The sequence below is a fragment of the Gilbertella persicaria genome (genome assembly GCF_025201335.1).
Source record: "Gilbertella persicaria strain CBS 190.32 chromosome Unknown B0P05scaffold_60, whole genome shotgun sequence".
NCBI lineage: Eukaryota > Fungi > Mucoromycota > Mucoromycetes > Mucorales > Choanephoraceae > Gilbertella > Gilbertella persicaria.
Window position 1 is genome coordinate 44,253 of NW_026252021.1, and position 18,573 is coordinate 62,825.

General features: G+C 36.9%; 8 protein-coding genes across 8 annotated transcripts; 5 read left to right on the forward strand and 3 right to left on the reverse strand.

Moving 5' to 3' along the window:
- Nucleotides 1-102: 102 nt before the first annotated feature.
- On the forward strand, nucleotides 103-1,222 carry B0P05DRAFT_561139 (tryptophan synthase beta subunit-like PLP-dependent enzyme). The gene is made up of 4 exons (XM_051580453.1): nucleotides 103-285; nucleotides 332-576; nucleotides 630-1,085; nucleotides 1,118-1,222. The coding sequence occupies exons 1-4, from the start codon at nucleotides 126-128 to the stop codon at nucleotides 1,214-1,216; spliced, it is 960 nt and encodes a 319-aa protein (XP_051430299.1). The 5' UTR covers nucleotides 103-125; the 3' UTR covers nucleotides 1,217-1,222.
- A 42-nt stretch (nucleotides 1,223-1,264) lies between these two features.
- B0P05DRAFT_561141 (uncharacterized protein) lies at nucleotides 1,265-5,196 on the forward strand. The gene is made up of 8 exons (XM_051580454.1): nucleotides 1,265-1,406; nucleotides 1,464-1,605; nucleotides 1,655-1,863; nucleotides 1,919-2,243; nucleotides 2,290-4,259; nucleotides 4,303-4,534; nucleotides 4,579-4,795; nucleotides 4,854-5,196. The coding sequence occupies exons 1-8, from the start codon at nucleotides 1,338-1,340 to the stop codon at nucleotides 5,116-5,118; spliced, it is 3,429 nt and encodes a 1,142-aa protein (XP_051430300.1). The 5' UTR covers nucleotides 1,265-1,337; the 3' UTR covers nucleotides 5,119-5,196.
- Nucleotides 5,197-5,232: 36 nt separating this feature from the next.
- B0P05DRAFT_561144 (uncharacterized protein) lies at nucleotides 5,233-5,809 on the forward strand. Its single transcript, XM_051580455.1, has 3 exons — nucleotides 5,233-5,274; nucleotides 5,322-5,517; nucleotides 5,560-5,809. Exons 1-3 carry the CDS (start codon nucleotides 5,245-5,247, stop codon nucleotides 5,772-5,774), a joined length of 441 nt encoding a protein of 146 aa, XP_051430301.1. The 5' UTR covers nucleotides 5,233-5,244; the 3' UTR covers nucleotides 5,775-5,809.
- Nucleotides 5,810-6,708: 899 nt separating this feature from the next.
- On the forward strand, nucleotides 6,709-8,157 carry B0P05DRAFT_479538 (uncharacterized protein; the record flags this gene model as incomplete). The annotated part of the gene is made up of 4 exons (XM_051575073.1): nucleotides 6,709-6,823; nucleotides 6,881-7,083; nucleotides 7,125-7,441; nucleotides 7,488-8,157. 4 exons carry the CDS (start codon nucleotides 6,709-6,711, stop codon nucleotides 8,155-8,157), a joined length of 1,305 nt encoding a protein of 434 aa, XP_051430302.1.
- On the reverse strand, nucleotides 7,806-10,177 carry B0P05DRAFT_303912 (uncharacterized protein). The gene is made up of 5 exons (XM_051573482.1): nucleotides 10,033-10,177; nucleotides 9,505-9,979; nucleotides 9,137-9,465; nucleotides 8,297-9,076; nucleotides 7,806-8,254 (listed from the first exon to the last, which is right to left on the reverse strand). The coding sequence occupies exons 2-5, from the start codon at nucleotides 9,882-9,884 to the stop codon at nucleotides 8,166-8,168; spliced, it is 1,578 nt and encodes a 525-aa protein (XP_051430303.1). The 5' UTR covers nucleotides 9,885-9,979; nucleotides 10,033-10,177; the 3' UTR covers nucleotides 7,806-8,165.
- Nucleotides 10,178-11,092: 915 nt separating this feature from the next.
- B0P05DRAFT_479495 (uncharacterized protein) lies at nucleotides 11,093-11,778 on the reverse strand (the record flags this gene model as incomplete). The annotated part of the gene is made up of 2 exons (XM_051575068.1): nucleotides 11,093-11,505; nucleotides 11,613-11,778. 2 exons carry the CDS (start codon nucleotides 11,776-11,778, stop codon nucleotides 11,093-11,095), a joined length of 579 nt encoding a protein of 192 aa, XP_051430304.1.
- Nucleotides 11,779-12,421: 643 nt separating this feature from the next.
- B0P05DRAFT_561186 (acetyl-coenzyme A transporter 1) lies at nucleotides 12,422-14,414 on the reverse strand. Its single transcript, XM_051580456.1, has 6 exons — nucleotides 14,073-14,414; nucleotides 13,360-14,028; nucleotides 13,098-13,297; nucleotides 12,838-13,053; nucleotides 12,680-12,791; nucleotides 12,422-12,635 (listed from the first exon to the last, which is right to left on the reverse strand). Exons 1-6 carry the CDS (start codon nucleotides 14,356-14,358, stop codon nucleotides 12,427-12,429), a joined length of 1,692 nt encoding a protein of 563 aa, XP_051430305.1. The 5' UTR covers nucleotides 14,359-14,414; the 3' UTR covers nucleotides 12,422-12,426.
- Nucleotides 14,415-16,877: 2,463 nt separating this feature from the next.
- Nucleotides 16,878-18,557, forward strand: B0P05DRAFT_581783 (uncharacterized protein; the record flags this gene model as incomplete). The annotated part of the gene is made up of 2 exons (XM_051582135.1): nucleotides 16,878-16,884; nucleotides 17,482-18,557. The coding sequence occupies 2 exons, from the start codon at nucleotides 16,878-16,880 to the stop codon at nucleotides 18,555-18,557; spliced, it is 1,083 nt and encodes a 360-aa protein (XP_051430306.1).
- Between the last annotated feature and the right edge of the window lie 16 nt (nucleotides 18,558-18,573).

Consider the following 18,573-nt stretch of genomic DNA (forward strand, 5'->3'; position numbering starts at 1 on the left):
ATAAAGATCAGATGTGTCATCTTTTGTCTTCTCGGAGTTGATTGCATGTTGCGTATAAAAAAAAAAGGTATTCATTTATTCTCCCATAAGCTTTTTTCTTTCCCCCCTTTTTTTTTTTCTAAACGATGGCTCAAATTACTCTAGAAAATATTATCCAAGCTGCTGAGCGTATTCATGTTCACCGTACGCCAGTTCTCACTTGTGAGTCGATGAATGAATTCGCTTCTACTAAAGATGTTCCTGTTGAATTATACTTTAAATGTGAATTGTTTCAAAAGACTGGATGTAAGGACAAATAAAACAACAAGTTGTTTAACTCTATAAAAAAAAGCATTCAAATACAGAGGTGCATCCAATGCTGTTGCTGTGTTAACGGATGAAGAAGCTGCTAATGGTGTTGTTTGTCATTCAAGTGGTAACCATGCTCAAGCTATTGCTTTAGCTGCCAAGAACCGAGGTGTTCCTGCTTATATTGTTATGCCCAACACAACCCCTGATGTCAAGAAAGTGGCCGTTGCTGCCTATGGTGCTCATATTATTGAATGTGAACCACTTCAATCTGTACGAGAAGAAACAGTAAGTACAACATCATTGATAGGCATAAGAGGATTTGACATTTTTGCTTTTAGGCAGAGAGAGTCAGAAAAGAAAAGAATGCCTCTTTTATTCATCCCTTTAACAACCCTCATGTCATCGCTGGTCAAGGCACCATTGCTCTTGAGTTGTTATCTCAAGTCAACGATTTAGATGCTATTATTGTGCCTGTTGGTGGTGGTGGTATGTTGACAGGCTGCTCTATTGCTGCCAAATCTCTAAGACCCGACATCAAGGTGTATGCTGCAGAACCCTCTTTGGTAGACGATTGCTATCGTTCCTTCAAAAAGCATGAACGATTAACCAATGCTCAATCAGAGTCTGTCGCTGATGGTTTGTTGACTAACTTGGGTGATATTGCTTATTCTGAGATTCACAAGCATGTAGATGATGTGTTTACAGTGACTGAGAAGGAAATTATCAATACAATGGAATTGATTTGGGGTCGTATGAAGCTTTGTATTGAAGCCAGTGCTGCTGTTGGTGTTGCCGTAACCATATTTAATAAGGACTTTCAAGAAAGAATCAAAAAGATAATGTGAAGCGTATTGGCATCATTCTTTGTGGTGGAAATGTGGATCTTGTTAAAGCAACAGAATTGTTTGAAAACTATAGAAAATAAAGTTTTTTTTTTTTTTTTTTTTTTTTTTTTTTTTGCATAATCACACCAAGAGAGACTGCTGAAGAACAATTAGATCTACGCCTAAAAAAAAACATTTTTCTTTTTTCGCGTTCTTTATACAATGTCAAACCCATACGAAGTGTTACAACAAGAAGATACTTTTGATTCTGGAGAACAAAAAGTAGTCGACGTAGGAATACTTTGTCAATAATAACAATAAAAAAAAAGCTAACGCTTTCTGAGATAGTTTTTTCGCTTTAAAAGCCTAGTTCCTGATGTCAAAGTGAAGCTTGATAACTCTCAGTTTCATACCACAAGAAATCAAATATGTGCTTCATTGCTTGCTTGTTCAAGTCAATATGGCTACTTTATAGCTGGTTCTTGTTCAGGTAGTCTATTATTTATTGAATAATGACGCGTGTATTTAAAACAATGTAGGCTTCACCTTGGCACAAACAGAAAAGTTACGTTCACTTGTCTACAAGACAGCACAAAGCGAGACAGTTCCTTTAGAAGAAACTATCCATGTCAATATAGAAGAAGGAGAAGTCAATGTGGTTGCTTTATCAGCTAACGAACTTCAACTCTTTATTGGTGTTGCTGGTGGAATTCTTTTGACATACAACATTTGCGATATTGTTCAACAAGTAAATTTGCTTAAAATAATAATAACAATCTATCGCTCACAAACACATTTGATAGAAAGAACAAGCGAAACCAGTTCAGTCACACACATTACAAGCAGATATCAGCTATATTCAACCTAATCCTGAAGCATTTCCAGATATAGTAGCAGTGATTACCAAAGACAGCCAATGTCAATTGATTCGTTATATGCAAAAGGAAATTGTCGCCACCATGTCAGATACTATCACTATGTGTTGGTCCCCTAAGGGAAAACGCATTGCTTGTGGTGCTCATAATGGCCATGTTTATACATTTGATCTTGCTGGTGAGAAAAAGGACGAAATCCCACCTCCTGTAGCTATGAAGGCTGGTTCTGGTGAAGAAGAAAAAGACAGATTTGGTATGTGTTATTTCTTGATACATTTTGGCTAAACAAATGATGATAGTCAATGCAGTTGTCTGGGTTGAGAATCATGTATTTTTAATCATTTACTCTAGACCACAAGACAACAGTGGCGATGGAGATCCTGTTCATACAGCTTATATTATCAACACTAAAAGCACCAGTGATGATGAAAGATACTTGATGTTGGACGATGTCACTCCTATCTTTGGTCTTGACACACCCGACAGTCATTTTTATGCCTGTGTCTTGCGTGATTTTGGTCCTCATGCTAAAACATTGATCATTTTGGCTAATTCAGGCGCCACTGATCTAGGCCTTATTGGCCAAGATGGCGAAGGTGAATGGGCTACTTGGTTATTAGAAAGTGAATCCACACCTGCTTTGCCCATGTCAGACGATGATGTAACAGATACTTATCCATTAGGTTTGGCTATTGATTACTCTGCATCAGAACCTTTGCCTCCTTTTGATGCTGCAGAAAGTGAAGAGCCTGTTCCTGCTGCTCCTGTATTATACATTTTGACAACAGAAGGACTTATCTGTAGCTATTACATCTACAATTCTGATTTAGCCAAGGAGAATCAACAATACTCAGGTATGGTCACAGCAAAGGATGTATATCAGATCCCTGCTCCACCTGCAACAGACGATAATAAGTCGACATCTACAGACAACAGCAAGCCAATATCTACTACTACTACTACAGACAACAAACCAACATCTGCATTTGGTTTCTCTTCAGACACAAAGATCCCTACCTTCAGCACACTGCGTACTTCTTCTTCGCCCATTGCGAATGCAAGTACTTTTTCAGGTAGACCCACTTCATCCATGTCAGATCCACCTAAATTTGGATCTACTTCTGGCTTTGGATTTGGCAGCACTGGTTCTGCATTTGGTAGCTCACCTGCACAGACAGTATCATTCTCCTCGCTTGCTAAATCAAACTCGTCAGAGACAAAGAAGTTACCTTCTTTTAGTCATAACTTGGGCATTAATCCGACTTCTTCTACACCTACATTTGGTGCTGCTAGTTTTGGTTCGTCATCTGGGTTTGGTTCACCTTCAGGATTTGGTTCACCTTCAGGATTTGGTTCTCCATCAGGATTTGGCTCTCCCTCAGGATTTGGCTCACCTTCAGGATTTGGTTCTTCTCCTGGAAACAAGTCTGCCTTGAGTGCCGCTGCGGTTCCATCTACACCCTTTGGAGGATTTAAGGCTACCTCTTCCCCTTCAAAGTTGTTTGGTGAAGCTTCTTCTGATCGTCATGCTGCATCTAAATTCGGTCCCTCTATTTTGGAATCCAAGAATCAACAAAAGCCCACAACAAAAGATGTTCCTGCTACTCAACCAAACGAGGAAGAAAAGAACACATCAGATAAACGTACTGTCAGTGATAATGAGGGTACTCAAAATGTCAGCTGTAGTATGTCTTTTGAAGAAATTCAGAAAGCAATTGATGATACTCCTGTTGAAAGGATTGAAAAACAAGATAGTTCTCAACCAACACAACCATCTGGTGAAGAAAAGCAAGAGACACCTAAAGAAGAGACACCTAAAGAAGAGACACTTAAAGAACAAGAATTTGTGGAACAAAAGAGTGAAGAAGAAAAGAAGCAAAAAGCAGAAGAAGAAGCTGCAGAAGAGAAGAAACGAGAACAAGAACACGTTGAAAAAGAAAAACGACAGGAAGAACAACGTATTGCAGCAGAAAAAAGACGTGAAGAAGAACGCATAGCTGAAGAAAAGTATCATATTGAAAGAGAAAAACAACAAAAGGAAGAAAGAAAAGCTGAAGAAAAGCGATGTATCGAAAGAGAAAAGCAACAAGAGGAAGAACGCATTGTTCAAGCCAAGAGAGCACTCGCAGAAAAGATTGAAAACACTGAGTTTGCTACTCGAGAAAGGGAGACAAGAACTTCTATAAGCTATAAGAAATCTGTTGATTTACCAGCGATGTCTCAAGATTTTGAAGATGCTTATTTCGAAACATTGGATGAAGTTGAATCTGTAAGTGCATTGTATTTTAAACAAGCTAGATTAACAAAATTAGGCTGTGCATTTATCAGATCAAATAACAAAGCAATTGCTTTTCCAAACAAGAGATTCGTTTGAATTGAAAGATACTAACTATTTGAGTGATCATGATTTTCTCTGGACGTTATCTGATGTGACTGACATTAGTGCTATGATGGATACATTATCTGATGAAGCCAGAGACGCACAGGCTCGCTTGCGTCAAGTGTTGAACAGAACCACAGAGCTATGCGAATCCACTGATCAAAGTAAGCTTTATCTTTATAGTCTACACTATCTAACTCTTGTTTAGTTTCAACAAAAAAGAATATCATTGAAGAATACTTGAACGAAAAGAACTTTGATCAACCTCTCTCATACGAATTTGAAGAAAACGAACTTGAGGTTCAATACGAAGAGTTAGAAGAAAGATGCATTGATTTTGAAGACATAATGAAAGACTTGATTGCTAAATTGAACAAGGCTAAGCAAGAACTAGAACAATCTACATCTCAAACGAAAGATACAAGGTAAAAAAAAAAAAAAAAAGCCAAATTCAATGAACAATCATTACTGAAAGATACATAGTAAACCTACCATGTACTCTATCCGACGTGCTATTCGTGAGATTGAACGTTCTATAAGCAAGCACAAGGCTGCGCTTGATCATTTCGAAGAGAATGAATTGAGCTTTTCTGCCAAAAAACAAACTTTAGAGACTCATTCAGACACAAATGTTCAAGAAACGGATGCAAAAACAAGTAAGACAATGTCCCATGTAAGCAGCAGAAAAGCCTTTTTTGATGATCTTTTCCAAGGTACACAGTCTCGAGGTAAACCATTATCTACCTAATTTTTTTTTTCATGCACTTGTTTGTGTGACCGCTTTCCCCCCAACTAATCCCAATAAATGGTGCACTTTAAAAAATTACTTTTTTTTTTTTTTTTTATATATATATATTTTTCTTTCTACAGTATCATGAGTGCACTTAATCTTATCTTTGCTGTTGTAAGTTATGATGGTAACATATTCTATTTGTTTTTAATGCTCTATAGCATGGTGTCATCCAAAGTGCGATTGCAATCCAACTCTTACTGTTGCCCCACGCTGTTGATTTTTTCTTTAACCGAGTATTGGATATCACACATGTTTTGTTGATTCGCTTTTACGGTGCAGCTTTAGCTAGTGTTGGCATCATTAGTTTATTATGTCGAGATATGCCCAATATGTTGCCCTGTAAAAGAGGAGCAGGTAAAAAAAGACAGTAAAATGATCAACATTGACGTACTCTAGCTTGTGGATTTATGTTTTATCACATGATCATGACTTTTGTGGTATTTCAATCCCGTCTTGAGGGTCCATTGTCTTTGAATGCAAGTTATGCCCTTTCTGCTTTCCATGGCTTACAGACATTTGTTTTGTATGCTTGGTACACAGCTACTGCAAGTCAAGTCAAGGCGTTTTTAAAACAGACTGACACTACGAAACAACAAAAAAAAAGTAACTGATAGAGAATAAACGCCCCTTTTTTTTTTAGTAAAGAGAAAATGGTCTTTATTGACTTTGTTTATATTGTTTGAAATGATTTAGACTGGCAGACAGCATTTTCCTTCTTCTTTTTCTTTTCTTTCATGATCTCCTATTAAGCCAATAAAAAATTAGTTGAATATCTTTAAAGAAAGCTTTTAGTATTTACTACCTTGGTCTTTCATGCGACTTTGAGAAGCTCCTTGCCATTTCTTCATCAACGCATGGCACCTCTCCCAGTTTGAGTAGACGACAAGCATGGTTTGACGGCTGGTTAATCATTTAGATTGCCATACTGTTGCACGACAATCCAAATGTCTTCATATCTTCTTGTTTGTTGGACTCTAGTCTGGTGAATTGCCCCAACAGCAAACCCTTCGATTCTTGAGGAAGTTCCAAACATCCTTCTACTGCTTCTTTCATGTTGGTGTCTTTTTTTTTTTTTTTTGTATCATCCTTGCCATATTTAGCGCAATTGTATTCGTATCTGTTTTTGACAAGGATGAGGTCAGGAAGCGAGCAGACATACCTTTTTGGCCTTATTCTTCTATAAACAGAGTCATCATTTGTGCTACTTTCACAAGTAACTGTTGATCTTTCTGACCTACATGGTTGCACAAAAGTGGGTAATCCACTTTAAAAAGTATTTTTCAAATAATGGGTCAAAGAGAGACCAACACCACTAAGTCAGCTTCAGATCCTTCGGACACTAGCCTTATTACCTTCTTGGTGTATTACAACAAAGTAAATGTATTCTGTCAAGCAATTCTATCATTTATTTGTGCAATAAAGTGGATTCTGGAAGAAAGACATGCACATTGAGTGTTCAGAATCCGCATTTTGACATTGTAAAAAGTGGTTCCATTTTTTTAAACCCCAGACCTTTTGTTTTTTTTCTTTTCTTTTCTTTTCTTTATGGTTTCTAAATCAATACCAGCACAAGCCATTGAAGCAAAAAAGAAATATAAATCATCAAAATCAAGCCGTTATGAACATAAAATCAATCGAATTAAACTAAAATGTCGTTCAGGTAAGTCTAAAAAGGCATCCTTAGATGTATTCAAAAAAAAAATTTTTTTTCCCGCAGAACTCGACTTGTTTAAATGGCAAAAATGGAATTTTTATCAAAAGGATTACTGGATTGATTCTTTTGTCGACAGATGTGAAAGAATAGATTATCGCATGGTTAGCAAAAAAGAATTTATTGACAAGTATGAATCAAAAAATGTACCTGTAATCATCACACATGTCACAGATGATTGGAAAGCCAATAAGCATTGGACTGAAAAAGTATGTGTTTATACCACATACTTATACTGACTATTGCATAGTATTTATCAGAGAATTATGGCTCTCAATTGTTTAAAGTGGGAGATGATGATGACAATAACAATGTTTATATGAAAATGAAGCATTTCTTATATTACACACAACATGATGGACTTGTAGATGATTCACCTCTTTATATCTTTGACAGTGGATTTTATCGGTCTTCTCGTTCCTCTGAAAATACAAAAAAGAAACCATCTAGTCTGCTAAATGACTATAAAGTGCCCAAGTATTTCAATGAAGATTTGTTTAAATTGACAGGTGATAGAAGACCACCTTATCGATGGTTAGTGATGGGTGGAGCAAGAAGTGGTACTGGGTAAGTTTCGACTTTATCATGGTATGCTTTACTGATCCATTTAAAGTATCCATAAGGATCCTTTGGGCACATCAGCATGGAATGCATTGATTAAAGGACATAAACGATGGTGCTTATTCCCGCCCAACACACCTAAAGAGCTCTATGATCCACCTATGAAGCCCTACGATCATGAAGGTGTCTCTTGGTTTGACCAAGTCTATCCTAAGTTTAAACAGCGGGAAGGTACTCAAACGTTAGGTGAAAAGTGGGGCATGATTGAAGTATTGCAAAAACCTGGTGAGACCATTTTTGTGCCTGGTGGTTGGGCGCATGTTGTCATGAATTTAGACTTGACAGTGGCTGTCACACAAAACTTTTGTTCTTCTACCAATGCAGAATATGTTTATCTGAACACTCGACACAACCGACCCAAATTAGGACAAAAATTATTTAGAGAGATTCAGAAATTAGGCGAGTCAGACAAGCATTATGCAGCATTAGCAGAATCCTTAGCATCTACACTGTATATACCTCGATTGCCACCCAGTAGTAGTGAAGATAGTAGTGCAAGTTCGTCTACTTCAAGCAGCAGCAGTAGTAGTAGTGATGCAGAATATACAAGAAAGAGAAAGACTGCTTTAATTAGTTCAACAGAATCAGAAACAGATCTTAGTGATGGTACATGTATGTGTAAGAAATGCAAATATAAACGTAAAAAGAAAAGATTGTCATAAATAAACTATCATCTTCTTCGTCTTGCTGTTGTACGAATCATAATATCAGGATCAAACTGGTTTGTGTTCTCAATGCGTACAAGTGTATGTTCTTGATCTATAAGACATTTAGTGTAAGTGTTTAGAATGGTATAATTACTTTGATGGTGTCTATTGCGGACAGGCATTTGACTACTGCTAGCCATAGGAACAAAGTCATAGACGTCATTGGATTCAAACTGGCGTACTTTTTTAAATCGCTTATAGTTGACAGTGGATTGATTAGATTGGGCAGTTAATGTCTGAGGAGAAATAGGAGGAGGAGGTCTAGGTTTAACTACAAGAGGAGCAAATACGACCTGACTATAGGAAGCATTCAGTGTACTTGTGTTGATTTGTGTTGGTATCGTATCATTTGTTTCAACTACAGCATCTTCGTCATCTTCAATTCCCAATTGTCTTTGTCTTTCTGCTAGTCTTTTTCCTCTCTCTTCTAGTTCTTTAAATCTTTCTTCTTCAACCATTTTTAATCGTTCTTGTCTTTCCTCTAATATCTTTTCTCTTTCTGCAATTTGAGCTTTTCTTTGTTCTTGTTCTTGTTCTTTTTTACGTTTTTCTTCCTGCTCTTTTCTACTTTGTTCTTCTTGTTCTTTTCTACTTTGTTCTTCTTGTTCTTTTCTACTTTGTTCTTCCTGTTCTTTTCTACTTTGTTCTTCCTGTTCTTTTCTACTTTGTTCTTCTTGTTCTTTTGTCTTAGATTGTTGTTGTTGCTTCTGTGCTGTAGTAGCAAACATGTTGTCATAAAAATTACTAAGGTCCATCAAATTAACAGATAAAGAGGGTGTAGGTGGGTCCATATCTACATCATCTTCTTCAAAATTGATACTAGGCTGTAATGATACTGCATAAACACAAGATATACTTTCTTTTTTGTCTTCATCTATAAAGGGATCCATACATGTATTATAAGCATATATGGTGTATGTATAGACATATTTACCATCGATGGGTGTTACGTCTTGCGTAGGTAATGTATTATGCAGAGGCAGCGTAGCATTAGTTCGCATAGGAGAAATACTGTTGGTTATAGGTAATGTGTCCCTTAGAGCCACTGTGTCTCTTATGGGAGATGTCATGTCTGTAGGCACAGTATCATCCAATGGTTCAAGTTTAACCCTATCTAAAGAAAACTCTAGTGATCTATAAACAGGATCATCACTTGAAATCCGGTTCAAAAGATCAGAAAAGGGATTACACATGATATTGGTTGAGCAATACATGATACTGTATTCTATCTCCCATTCAAGAATGCATCGAGTACAGTCCATACTAAGGAAAATAAGTGATTGAACAGGCTTATAAACTTACTTTTGATGAAATTTATCTTGCACAGGAGCCCATTCTTCTGTCAAATGAGGATACTGAACAAACAAAGTACCATGAAGAATTGTTGCATTTAAGCCTTCCTCCAGACTAGCTATTCTGCTCTCCCCGCCTGCTTTCTTGACTATAGGGCTGTATTTATTGTACTGGAGTTGATCAAAAAACCAGAATTCAAGTCCATGAAACAAGGTCTTTCTTCTATCGTCTATACCCAAGATAGCAAGTCGTTTTAAGGGACCATAGTAGTCAATCATGAATGACTCAATGGTCTTATCATGTTGGTTTCTGTCATAGTGATGGTCATGCAAACGAAATCCTTCAAGCCACTCTAGTGTAACACAAGGTACTCGCATAGCAAGAGCCATCAAAAGAGAATAAGGTGGTTGATCTTTTTGTTCAAGCAGAAAGGCATCTAGATAATAATGTGTGGCCTTTTCTATTTTGTCTACTAGTTGAAAGCCTTTTTTTTTTTTAGAGGAAATCAGTCATTGAATGAGATAGAGTTGTTCTTACCATATTTCTTGGCTGCTTCCACTAATTGTTGATGCACATCCTGATCATTGGATTTCAAGTGATAAACACCTATTCTTTCCCAACAGATCCTACATAAAGAAGTTCATATATACTTTCTAAAAGAAAAAAAAAAAAGGAGATGTATGTTTACTTGTATTGAACATCGGAATCTACTAAATGAATAATCTGTTGATCGTGCAAATAGGTTTCTTGTTCTACACTGGTATTATCGACACGAACATCGAGATCTTGTACGAGTAACTTTAACATTGGCTTAAAACTAGCATTTTCCTGTATAGTTTAAGTATATCTATCGTATGCATAAGATCTACTTGCTGTGTCTTCCAATGACATTGGTCCCACTTTTACATGAACACCTCCTTGGTGCCTTGTTCCTGGCACAAGTGCTGTTTGAGCACCAGGACGTAGTCTCATATAACTTTTACTAACATAGTTAAAGTTCTTTTCAATCTTATATAGGAACCACATATGAAGAAAAAGAAAAAGAAATAGAAAGAAAGAAAAAGAAAGCTCATTGACTGATCAACTTTATTTCTTCAAAGACAAAGATGACTAGTCATTATTAGGTATACATACAATAGATAGATAGATATATATATATATCAACTACTACTGCTATTTCCAAAACGAGGTAAAGTCTTGATCAATTTGCGTCCTAATCGTCTTGATATGGTACTATTGCCTTCCAAGTCATTCGAGACAATGGCTTCTTGAGCAACAGTAGGGGTATTTTGTGTCATACGAGCAGGCAATTCAATCACACTTTCTTGTTGAGCAGCAGCAGCAAGTTCAATCTGTCGACGCATATTTCGAGGCAAACTACGAGCCATCCAGGATCGACTGAATTCTTCTGCTCTGTCTGCACTGATAGTAGGTCCAAAAGCACTTGAAGGAGAACCGCGGTGATGTGATCGAAGTGAATTAAAGAATGAATTGGATGAATAAGAAGGTGGCTCCACTTGTTCTGATTTAGGCACATTTAATGAACAATCATGCTTACAGAGAGGACATGAAGCAGACTTGATAGTTAACCATGGGTCTATGGTTCTCTATTAAATACACTAGATAAAGTGAGTAGTTTATCCTTACCTATACATTCACAATGGTATTCATGATCACAAGGTAGTTTTCTTACTTGTTCTCCCAGTACAAATTCATCCAGACAAATCACACATACGTCGTCTGGTGTATTCGGTGTTGTGGCTACAGGAAGAGTGGCTGATACCAGTGTTTCTGCATTCTCAATAGCTTTAGAGGATCGTTCAGAGCGGCTGGATTCTACTCGAGTAAGTGGTGGTGTATCACCAATCATACGAGTTGGAAACAAGGCAAGTGAAGCAGGTTCAATTGTCTTTTTTTGAGGCATGATGGGTGTTGCATTCTCCAATAGACCATTTTCAAACATGGCTCTTTGTCTCCTTCGAATACGCCATAGGTGCCAATGCATACCCACTTTAGAGAAAATCGTCATAATAATAATAATAAAAAGAAAGAAAGAAAGAAAAGCAAAAATACAAGGATTACTAAATATAGTCTTCTCTGATAACACATTACTTTACCTGAAGCTAAAAAACTAATGGCCAATAATGCAACCACAATAATCAGTGTAAATTCCCAAGCACTAGGAAATCCACCTACAGCAGGATGCATTGTCAGACGAATGACAGGTTGAAATGTTGTATTATCCTGACTGTTGATTGGATAGGTGTTCACATATTGTAACATGCTTGTTAATTCTTGTCCTATATTCAAGTCTACGTAATACATGCTGATGGTAATGTTGCCTTTGTGTATTTTCTATGGTCAAGTAAGCAAACATACAAGAATAGGCTATCATTACCATGGATCCTGAATTATCATCTTCTCGAAATGGAATATCATCATAAATAATCACACCAGAAGCACCATCCAATTCAGAATAATACACTTTTTGATAGAAACTACAGCCTCCTCCCTTTTTCACAAGTGCTATTTTACTCGTCATATTCGAAAAGCTAGGTAGTGTGATATTGAGTTGACAAGAATAGCCTCTATCATAGAGTGTTCCCTAACCATGATAAGTAAGTTGTCTCATAGATGGATATACCTCTAAGCCTGAAGAAGGAGGTTGTGTTAAATTATCAAAGGGAACAATACCAGACTTAAACTCTCGTGTCTTTAGATATGCATTCTCAAAATCAACTTCTGTTCCATTCGAATAGACCATGACAGGATCTATGATAGAGATTAGCATAGTATTGCAATAACAAGACATACTTGTTGAAATATAGATATCAGTCGAAGAAAATAAGCTACAGTTGACCACTATCACATAGTGTAATAGCAGTATAAAAATAAAGGGTTTCATCATTAGAAAAAAAAAAAAAAGGTTTATTATTCTTTGGCTTCTGAATTTAATCGCCACATCTTTTTGGGATATCTCTCCAACTGTTTGACAGTGGGTTTAATGTAGCCTATTAACATAACTAAACCAAGAACAACACAGAGTGTGCCTGCAGTATAATAACCATCTCTTTGTATTTGACAAGTACCATGGATTTGCTGGCATAGCTCTTTGCCTGTGTCTGTTGTACATGCAATGACTACAATATAGAGTCAATCAAACAGAAATGGATGTTTTATTTACCTTCTCCAGCATCATTGGATAATGAGCATGTATTGACAGTGAAATAATCCACAGCTTCCAAAACAAAGAATTTAGGCCATGTACCACCAAAATTACTAAAGGTGTTTAATAACTAATCAAATGTTAGTTCATGCTTTCAGATAGACTATACACTTTACTGTCATATAAGTGCCACCAATGACTGGGTCAGCAATACTGGTCATAAAAGCAGAAATACTGACAAATTGAACAGTGGACATGAATGAACTAAGCACTGTAGATAGCATGATCACACCAAAATAAAACATGCCAACAGATTGACCTTGAGGATAGCCAGCTACAATCAACATCCCTAATGCTGAACATGCTAAACGACCATAGAAAGCATAAAGCCACTTTGAAAACGAGTGAATAATAGCAACTACATAAATGGACTTACTGGTTTCAAAGGTCTTGTTCCATTGGACCATTTTGCTGCATAATAACCAAAAAAGATTTGAAGAGGGAAATCCAACAAGACAGAAAACGCTAAATCTTCTCTTGAAAATCCCTTTTCTAGCAGTTTCAATGAAGTAGCTGCCTCATGACAAATAAAACCAAGTTTGGAGACCAACAACACAAGCACAAAAGATCGCATATCTAATATCCCGCCCCTTTTTGTATGAGATATATAGGACGCACACATCACTGTTGAGACTTACGTGGTAATTGACAGATCTTCCAAATAGTAGAATAGACACCAGCAATACCCAATTGACTTTCTTCATCTTCTACATTGATTTCCTTCTTAAAAAACACCAAATAGGCAGTAATGATCAAATACATTACAGCCCAGAATCGCATGTATTCACCTAGTCCCAAAACGCCCACATCTTGAGGCACACTGCGTAAATACTTGTTACTGAATTCAGAACTATTGAAACTCAAAAAGACAGTAAAACTCAAGAAATAACCACAGTTTAAACCAATCGTTTGAGCAGTGGATGCATACGAAAGTGAGTCTTTCGACAATAAAGTCAATGCCCATCCATCCACAGCAATATCTTGAGTAGCACAAAAGAAGATGGTTGTCAAGAATGAATACATCAGTGTATAGATTGGAACATGTTCTGCATTCATCATTTGGTCGATATGGTTACCGAGTAGATAGAACAAGATGCCAGTCAGGATTTGGATAGGCACAATCCATGACTTACGACGACCCAAGGTAGGGTTATAGACAGCATCCACAATAGGAGACCAAAGCAATTTGAGCGAATAAGGCCATGAAGAGAGCGAGAAGATACCAATTTGTGAATAAGACAATTTGGCCTTTAATAAAAATGGAATGGAACCAAACGACAGGCCCACAGGAATACCTTGCAATAGATCTATACACTTGTCAGTTCCTTCTGTTTGTATATCTTGATCTTACATAATACGACAAGCAGGGCAAAATTGCCATAGTCTCGTTTATGTAATGTTTGGGATTCTTCTTCAAATTCTCGAGGTGCTTTGTCTTTAATCAATGCGTCCAACTCTATTTCTTCTGTCTCCTCTTTGGACAAAGGTTTTTGAGTTGTTCTTAAGGTCGTGTTGGTTGTTTGGTGATCCATAATAGCAGATGAAGTAGCCGTTTTTTCTTTTGTATGGTAGTCACTCAAGCTGGGTACTATGGGTTCGTCGTCTAGCGTTGGAAATATATAAGCAGGTGTGCGCATATAAAAAAAAAAAAGGAGAGAAGAAGGCCAAAAGAAAAAGAAAGAAAGAAAAAAAAGAACGATTAATAATAAGTTTGTTGACCTGTTTGATAATGATTGGCACATACTATTTTTGGTTACTGACGGATGTTTAAACAAGTAACACACACAAAAAAAAAAGAGAGAAATGCACTTGTATTTCTGATAGGCATTGAAACTAGAATTCAATGGTTATTTGACAAGTATTTTCAGAATTATACTTGGCTGCTGTGCTTATTCCAGTGTTGTTCATATAACAACGGTTTCGCCTTATACAACAAAAACCAGTCTAGATGATCTTCTTACCGTTATGATTGAATTCTCCTAACACTAATACTGAGTCATTCTTTATAGTTGACGTTTGTTTCTCAATGACTATTTTACAAGTTTACCCCTTTGTGCTGTGACAGTTTGGAAATAATAGAATGAAGGAATCCCCTCTCCCTAGTGCTGACTGATGTATGTCTATGTTGAACAATACATCTCTCTTTCAAAAGTTGATTCAGACAAGTATTCCATCCATTCAATGCTCTTTTTGAGAAAATGACCACTTTTGAATAAAAGGATTGTTTAAATTATGCAAAGAACATTAAACCTCTTAAAATAGACATATCTTTTCTATCTTAAAGTGGGCGGAAAAAGGTAACACAAAGCCTGTTTAGACACACATAAATGCTCTAAATACCTAGAAACCATGTTTACTAACATCTATGGTATCTTTGGAATTGATTTGGACAACAACAAAAAAAAGCGACTTGTCAGAAATAGCCAAAATGACCTTTTAACCAAAGGGTATTACTCATGGAAATCTTGAGTTTGACAATGTTAGATCCTTTTTTTTTGACGCTACAAGACGAAAAATGGAGCTATCGACAAGTCTAAACACTCAACATATGCGTCAAAAGCACTAGTTTTTGGCATGTGTATTTGCGTAACAATCGTACTATAAAAGTGATACGGTAGGAACGAAAAACCTCGTGAGCATTTTTGCCTATTTGCTCAGTATTTCAGCAACAAAACTGCTGTGTTCTTTATATCAATAGACTCACAATGCAAAAATCCACAACTTTCGTCACTACACCAAAGCTCAACAACTGCATTTTTATAGAGTTCCCAGCAAAAGCTCGATTTTTTTTTAATGATTTTATTTGCCGCACGTATCAGTGGTCCTGAGAGGGACCCATTAAAAGAGGTGCTCGATAATCATTTATTATAAGAGGGTCAAAAGAAACAAAAGGGGACTACAATTTCAAAAGTACAAAGAAATCAAGAAAAAAAAAAGAGCAGCTGTTACGAGGAGAGACCTCTCAAGGTGAAAGGTCATTCTCAGCAGCTATACGCTTAATTTGATAGCGAGTGCTGTGAAGGACAGAGAGGTAGTGGAACTGATGATTCTGCATGGTATGAGCCCAATGGGCCTTCTAGATCTCAGAGAGACCGATCAAGGTTACCATGGCTACTGAAAGAGGACAGTTGGTTTAAGCCCGAATCTGAGAAAAATTGAACGATGCAAGTGCATCTGAAACCAGATCCAGAGAGGTGCCTGGCCACAAAAACTCCCTGATCAAGGCATCTCAGAACGGAAATTCTTTGGGGCAGCGAAAGAAGAAATGATAGATCGTTTCCTGATTACCACACAAAATGCAGGCAGCAGTGGGAAAGCGAGCAGGAAAAATCTTAGACAAAAGCATGCGAATGGGAACCTTTCGGGTAAAGCTCGATTTTGATGCGGCGGCGAGAAGAACTGGAATTACTTTTCATTTCAATCTCCACAAATGACCATCTGGTAAATCCTGTGTTCGTTTGCCCCCACATTTGCATTATAAAATGCCTATCTTTCTACTTTTCTATATTTTTTTTTTTTTTTTTTTTTGGCATTCGAAGTTATACTAAGTGCTTTAAAGACAGTAGCTGTTCACAAGTTTTATATGACATTGAGCAAAAACCCTCAATCCAGGGCCTAAACATGCCAATCTTTGATGAGCCGTTACTCAACAACCAGACTATTAAAACGATCCGTTTTTTTTTTTTTTTTTTTTTTTTTTTTTTTTTGTTTTTTGTTTAGAACATGTCCCTTTGAGCCAAGGAATCGAATGGTACCATTGGTCTGGTAGTTTTATCAAATTTGTTTTTTTTTGACCCATGAGGGATCCACGGAGGCCCGTGAAGATGAAAAAAAACAAAACTCGATCAAGAATTTTTCGGAATGACCCCAATGTAGGTCTAATCTTACCAACATCAGAAAAAACGATCTCTAGGTACTTCCAAAGAGAAGAAAACGAGTTTGCTAAGATGAAAACGTCGACTCAATCTGAGCATTGCCTTCAAATATACATCCAAAATTCGTTGCACACTGTAACTGATAGAAAAGAAGCCCTTTTTAGGAGATATTGACTAGCAAGAGGGCACTTGTTTCTACACTACGTGATGCGTAACATGTGCATGATTAAGACATATTATAGCACATGACGCTTATGAGCCCAAAGAGAGCAACTTTGAACATGACAAGTAATAAATACAAACCAAAAGAAGGGTTCGGTATTTCAAATACCGTTTCTCTTTTTGCCTTGCAAAATAAGCACAAAGCTCTAGGGTTAGAAGCCTCCGAAGAATTGTAGTAGTTTAAAAACTATTTACAAGCCACTTTCACTAAGAAGTAGCATGTAATGGATGCAAGAGATAACTAATGGATACTATAGCTCATGATGATGGATCAGATACCGCTAAAATTGAACACAATATATCATGTTTGCATGTGCAATGATTTGCCTTCTCTTCTTATCTAATCACTCTTTTTCAGAAAAGGAACAAGGAATTTGGCGTTTTCAAAAAAAAAAAAGACAAAATCTTAAATTCCATAGGTTTGACTGTATCGAGATACATAAGTTGATCTCAGATTTGATCGGGTCTGTTGTTGAAAATTTATGTACAATTACATCACCCGCAATTCCTTGAACCTGTCAAATTATTCAATTCTCGAATTTTCATATTTCTGATTACGAAAACGAATTGATGAATCAGTCTAGACTTTCAGATTAATAGTAGTAAATTTTTTCTTTTTCTTTGTATTAGTGCATCAAATGACGACCAACAAAAAAACTAAAGCTATTTTGTCACCCATTAAAGTGGGAAACTTAAGATTACAACATCGAGTTGTGTTGGCACCTCTTACAAGATTAAGAGCTACAGTAACAGGAGTTCCTACTGATTTGCAAGTGGAATATTATTCGCAAAGAAGTTCTACAGGTGGCTTATTACTTACCGAATGCACTGCTATAAGCCCTACAGCAAGAGGATATCCATATGGTCCTGGCATCTATAGCAAAGAGCAGATTGATGGTTGGAAGAAAGTGACAGATGCGGTTCACCAAAAGGGTGGCTCTATCTATTTACAATTATGGCACAGTGGACGTACAGGAAAACGAGATCTTAACTCTAACAAAGAACAAGTTGTTTCAGCATCAGCTATTGCTGCCACAGGAACTGGTATTTTAGGAGAAGGCTTTGAAATGCCTAGATCTTTAGAAACTTCTGAGATTGATGGCATCGTTGATGACTTTGCACAAGCAGCAGTCAATGCCGTTGAGAAAGCTGGATTTGATGGCATTGAAATACATTCTGCATTTGGATATTTGTTGGACCAGTTTATCAACACCTCTAGTAATCATCGTGCAGATAAGTATGGTGGTCCAATCGAAAATAGGTGTCGATTTACCCTTCAGGTTGTCAAAGCAGTGGCAGGTGCCGTAGGTGCTGAAAGAACGGGTATTCGAGTATCCCCAGGTGGTGGAGCTTTTCATGATGCCACAGAAGAGTTTCCTATCAAGACTTGTAGCTACTTGTTATCTCAATTACAACAGAATTGGCCGAATATGGCATATGTTCATTTTATGGAAAGAAGACAAGACGATGAACTGGATAAGGATCTTGCAGCTCCTTATAGGTCTATCTGGAAAGGCCCTATCATATCAAGTGGCTTTTCTTCTTCATCGTCAATAAGCCATGCTATCGACTATTCTGAGAGAACAGGAGACTTGATTGCGTTTGGAAGACTCTTTATTTCAAATCCTGATCTTCTTAATCGAATTAGACACAACCAACCCCTTTCTCCTTTTGATTATTCCACTTTCTATAATCATGAAGCCAAAGGCTATACAGATTATCCTGCTTTTAAAGAATAATATATTTACAAGTGCA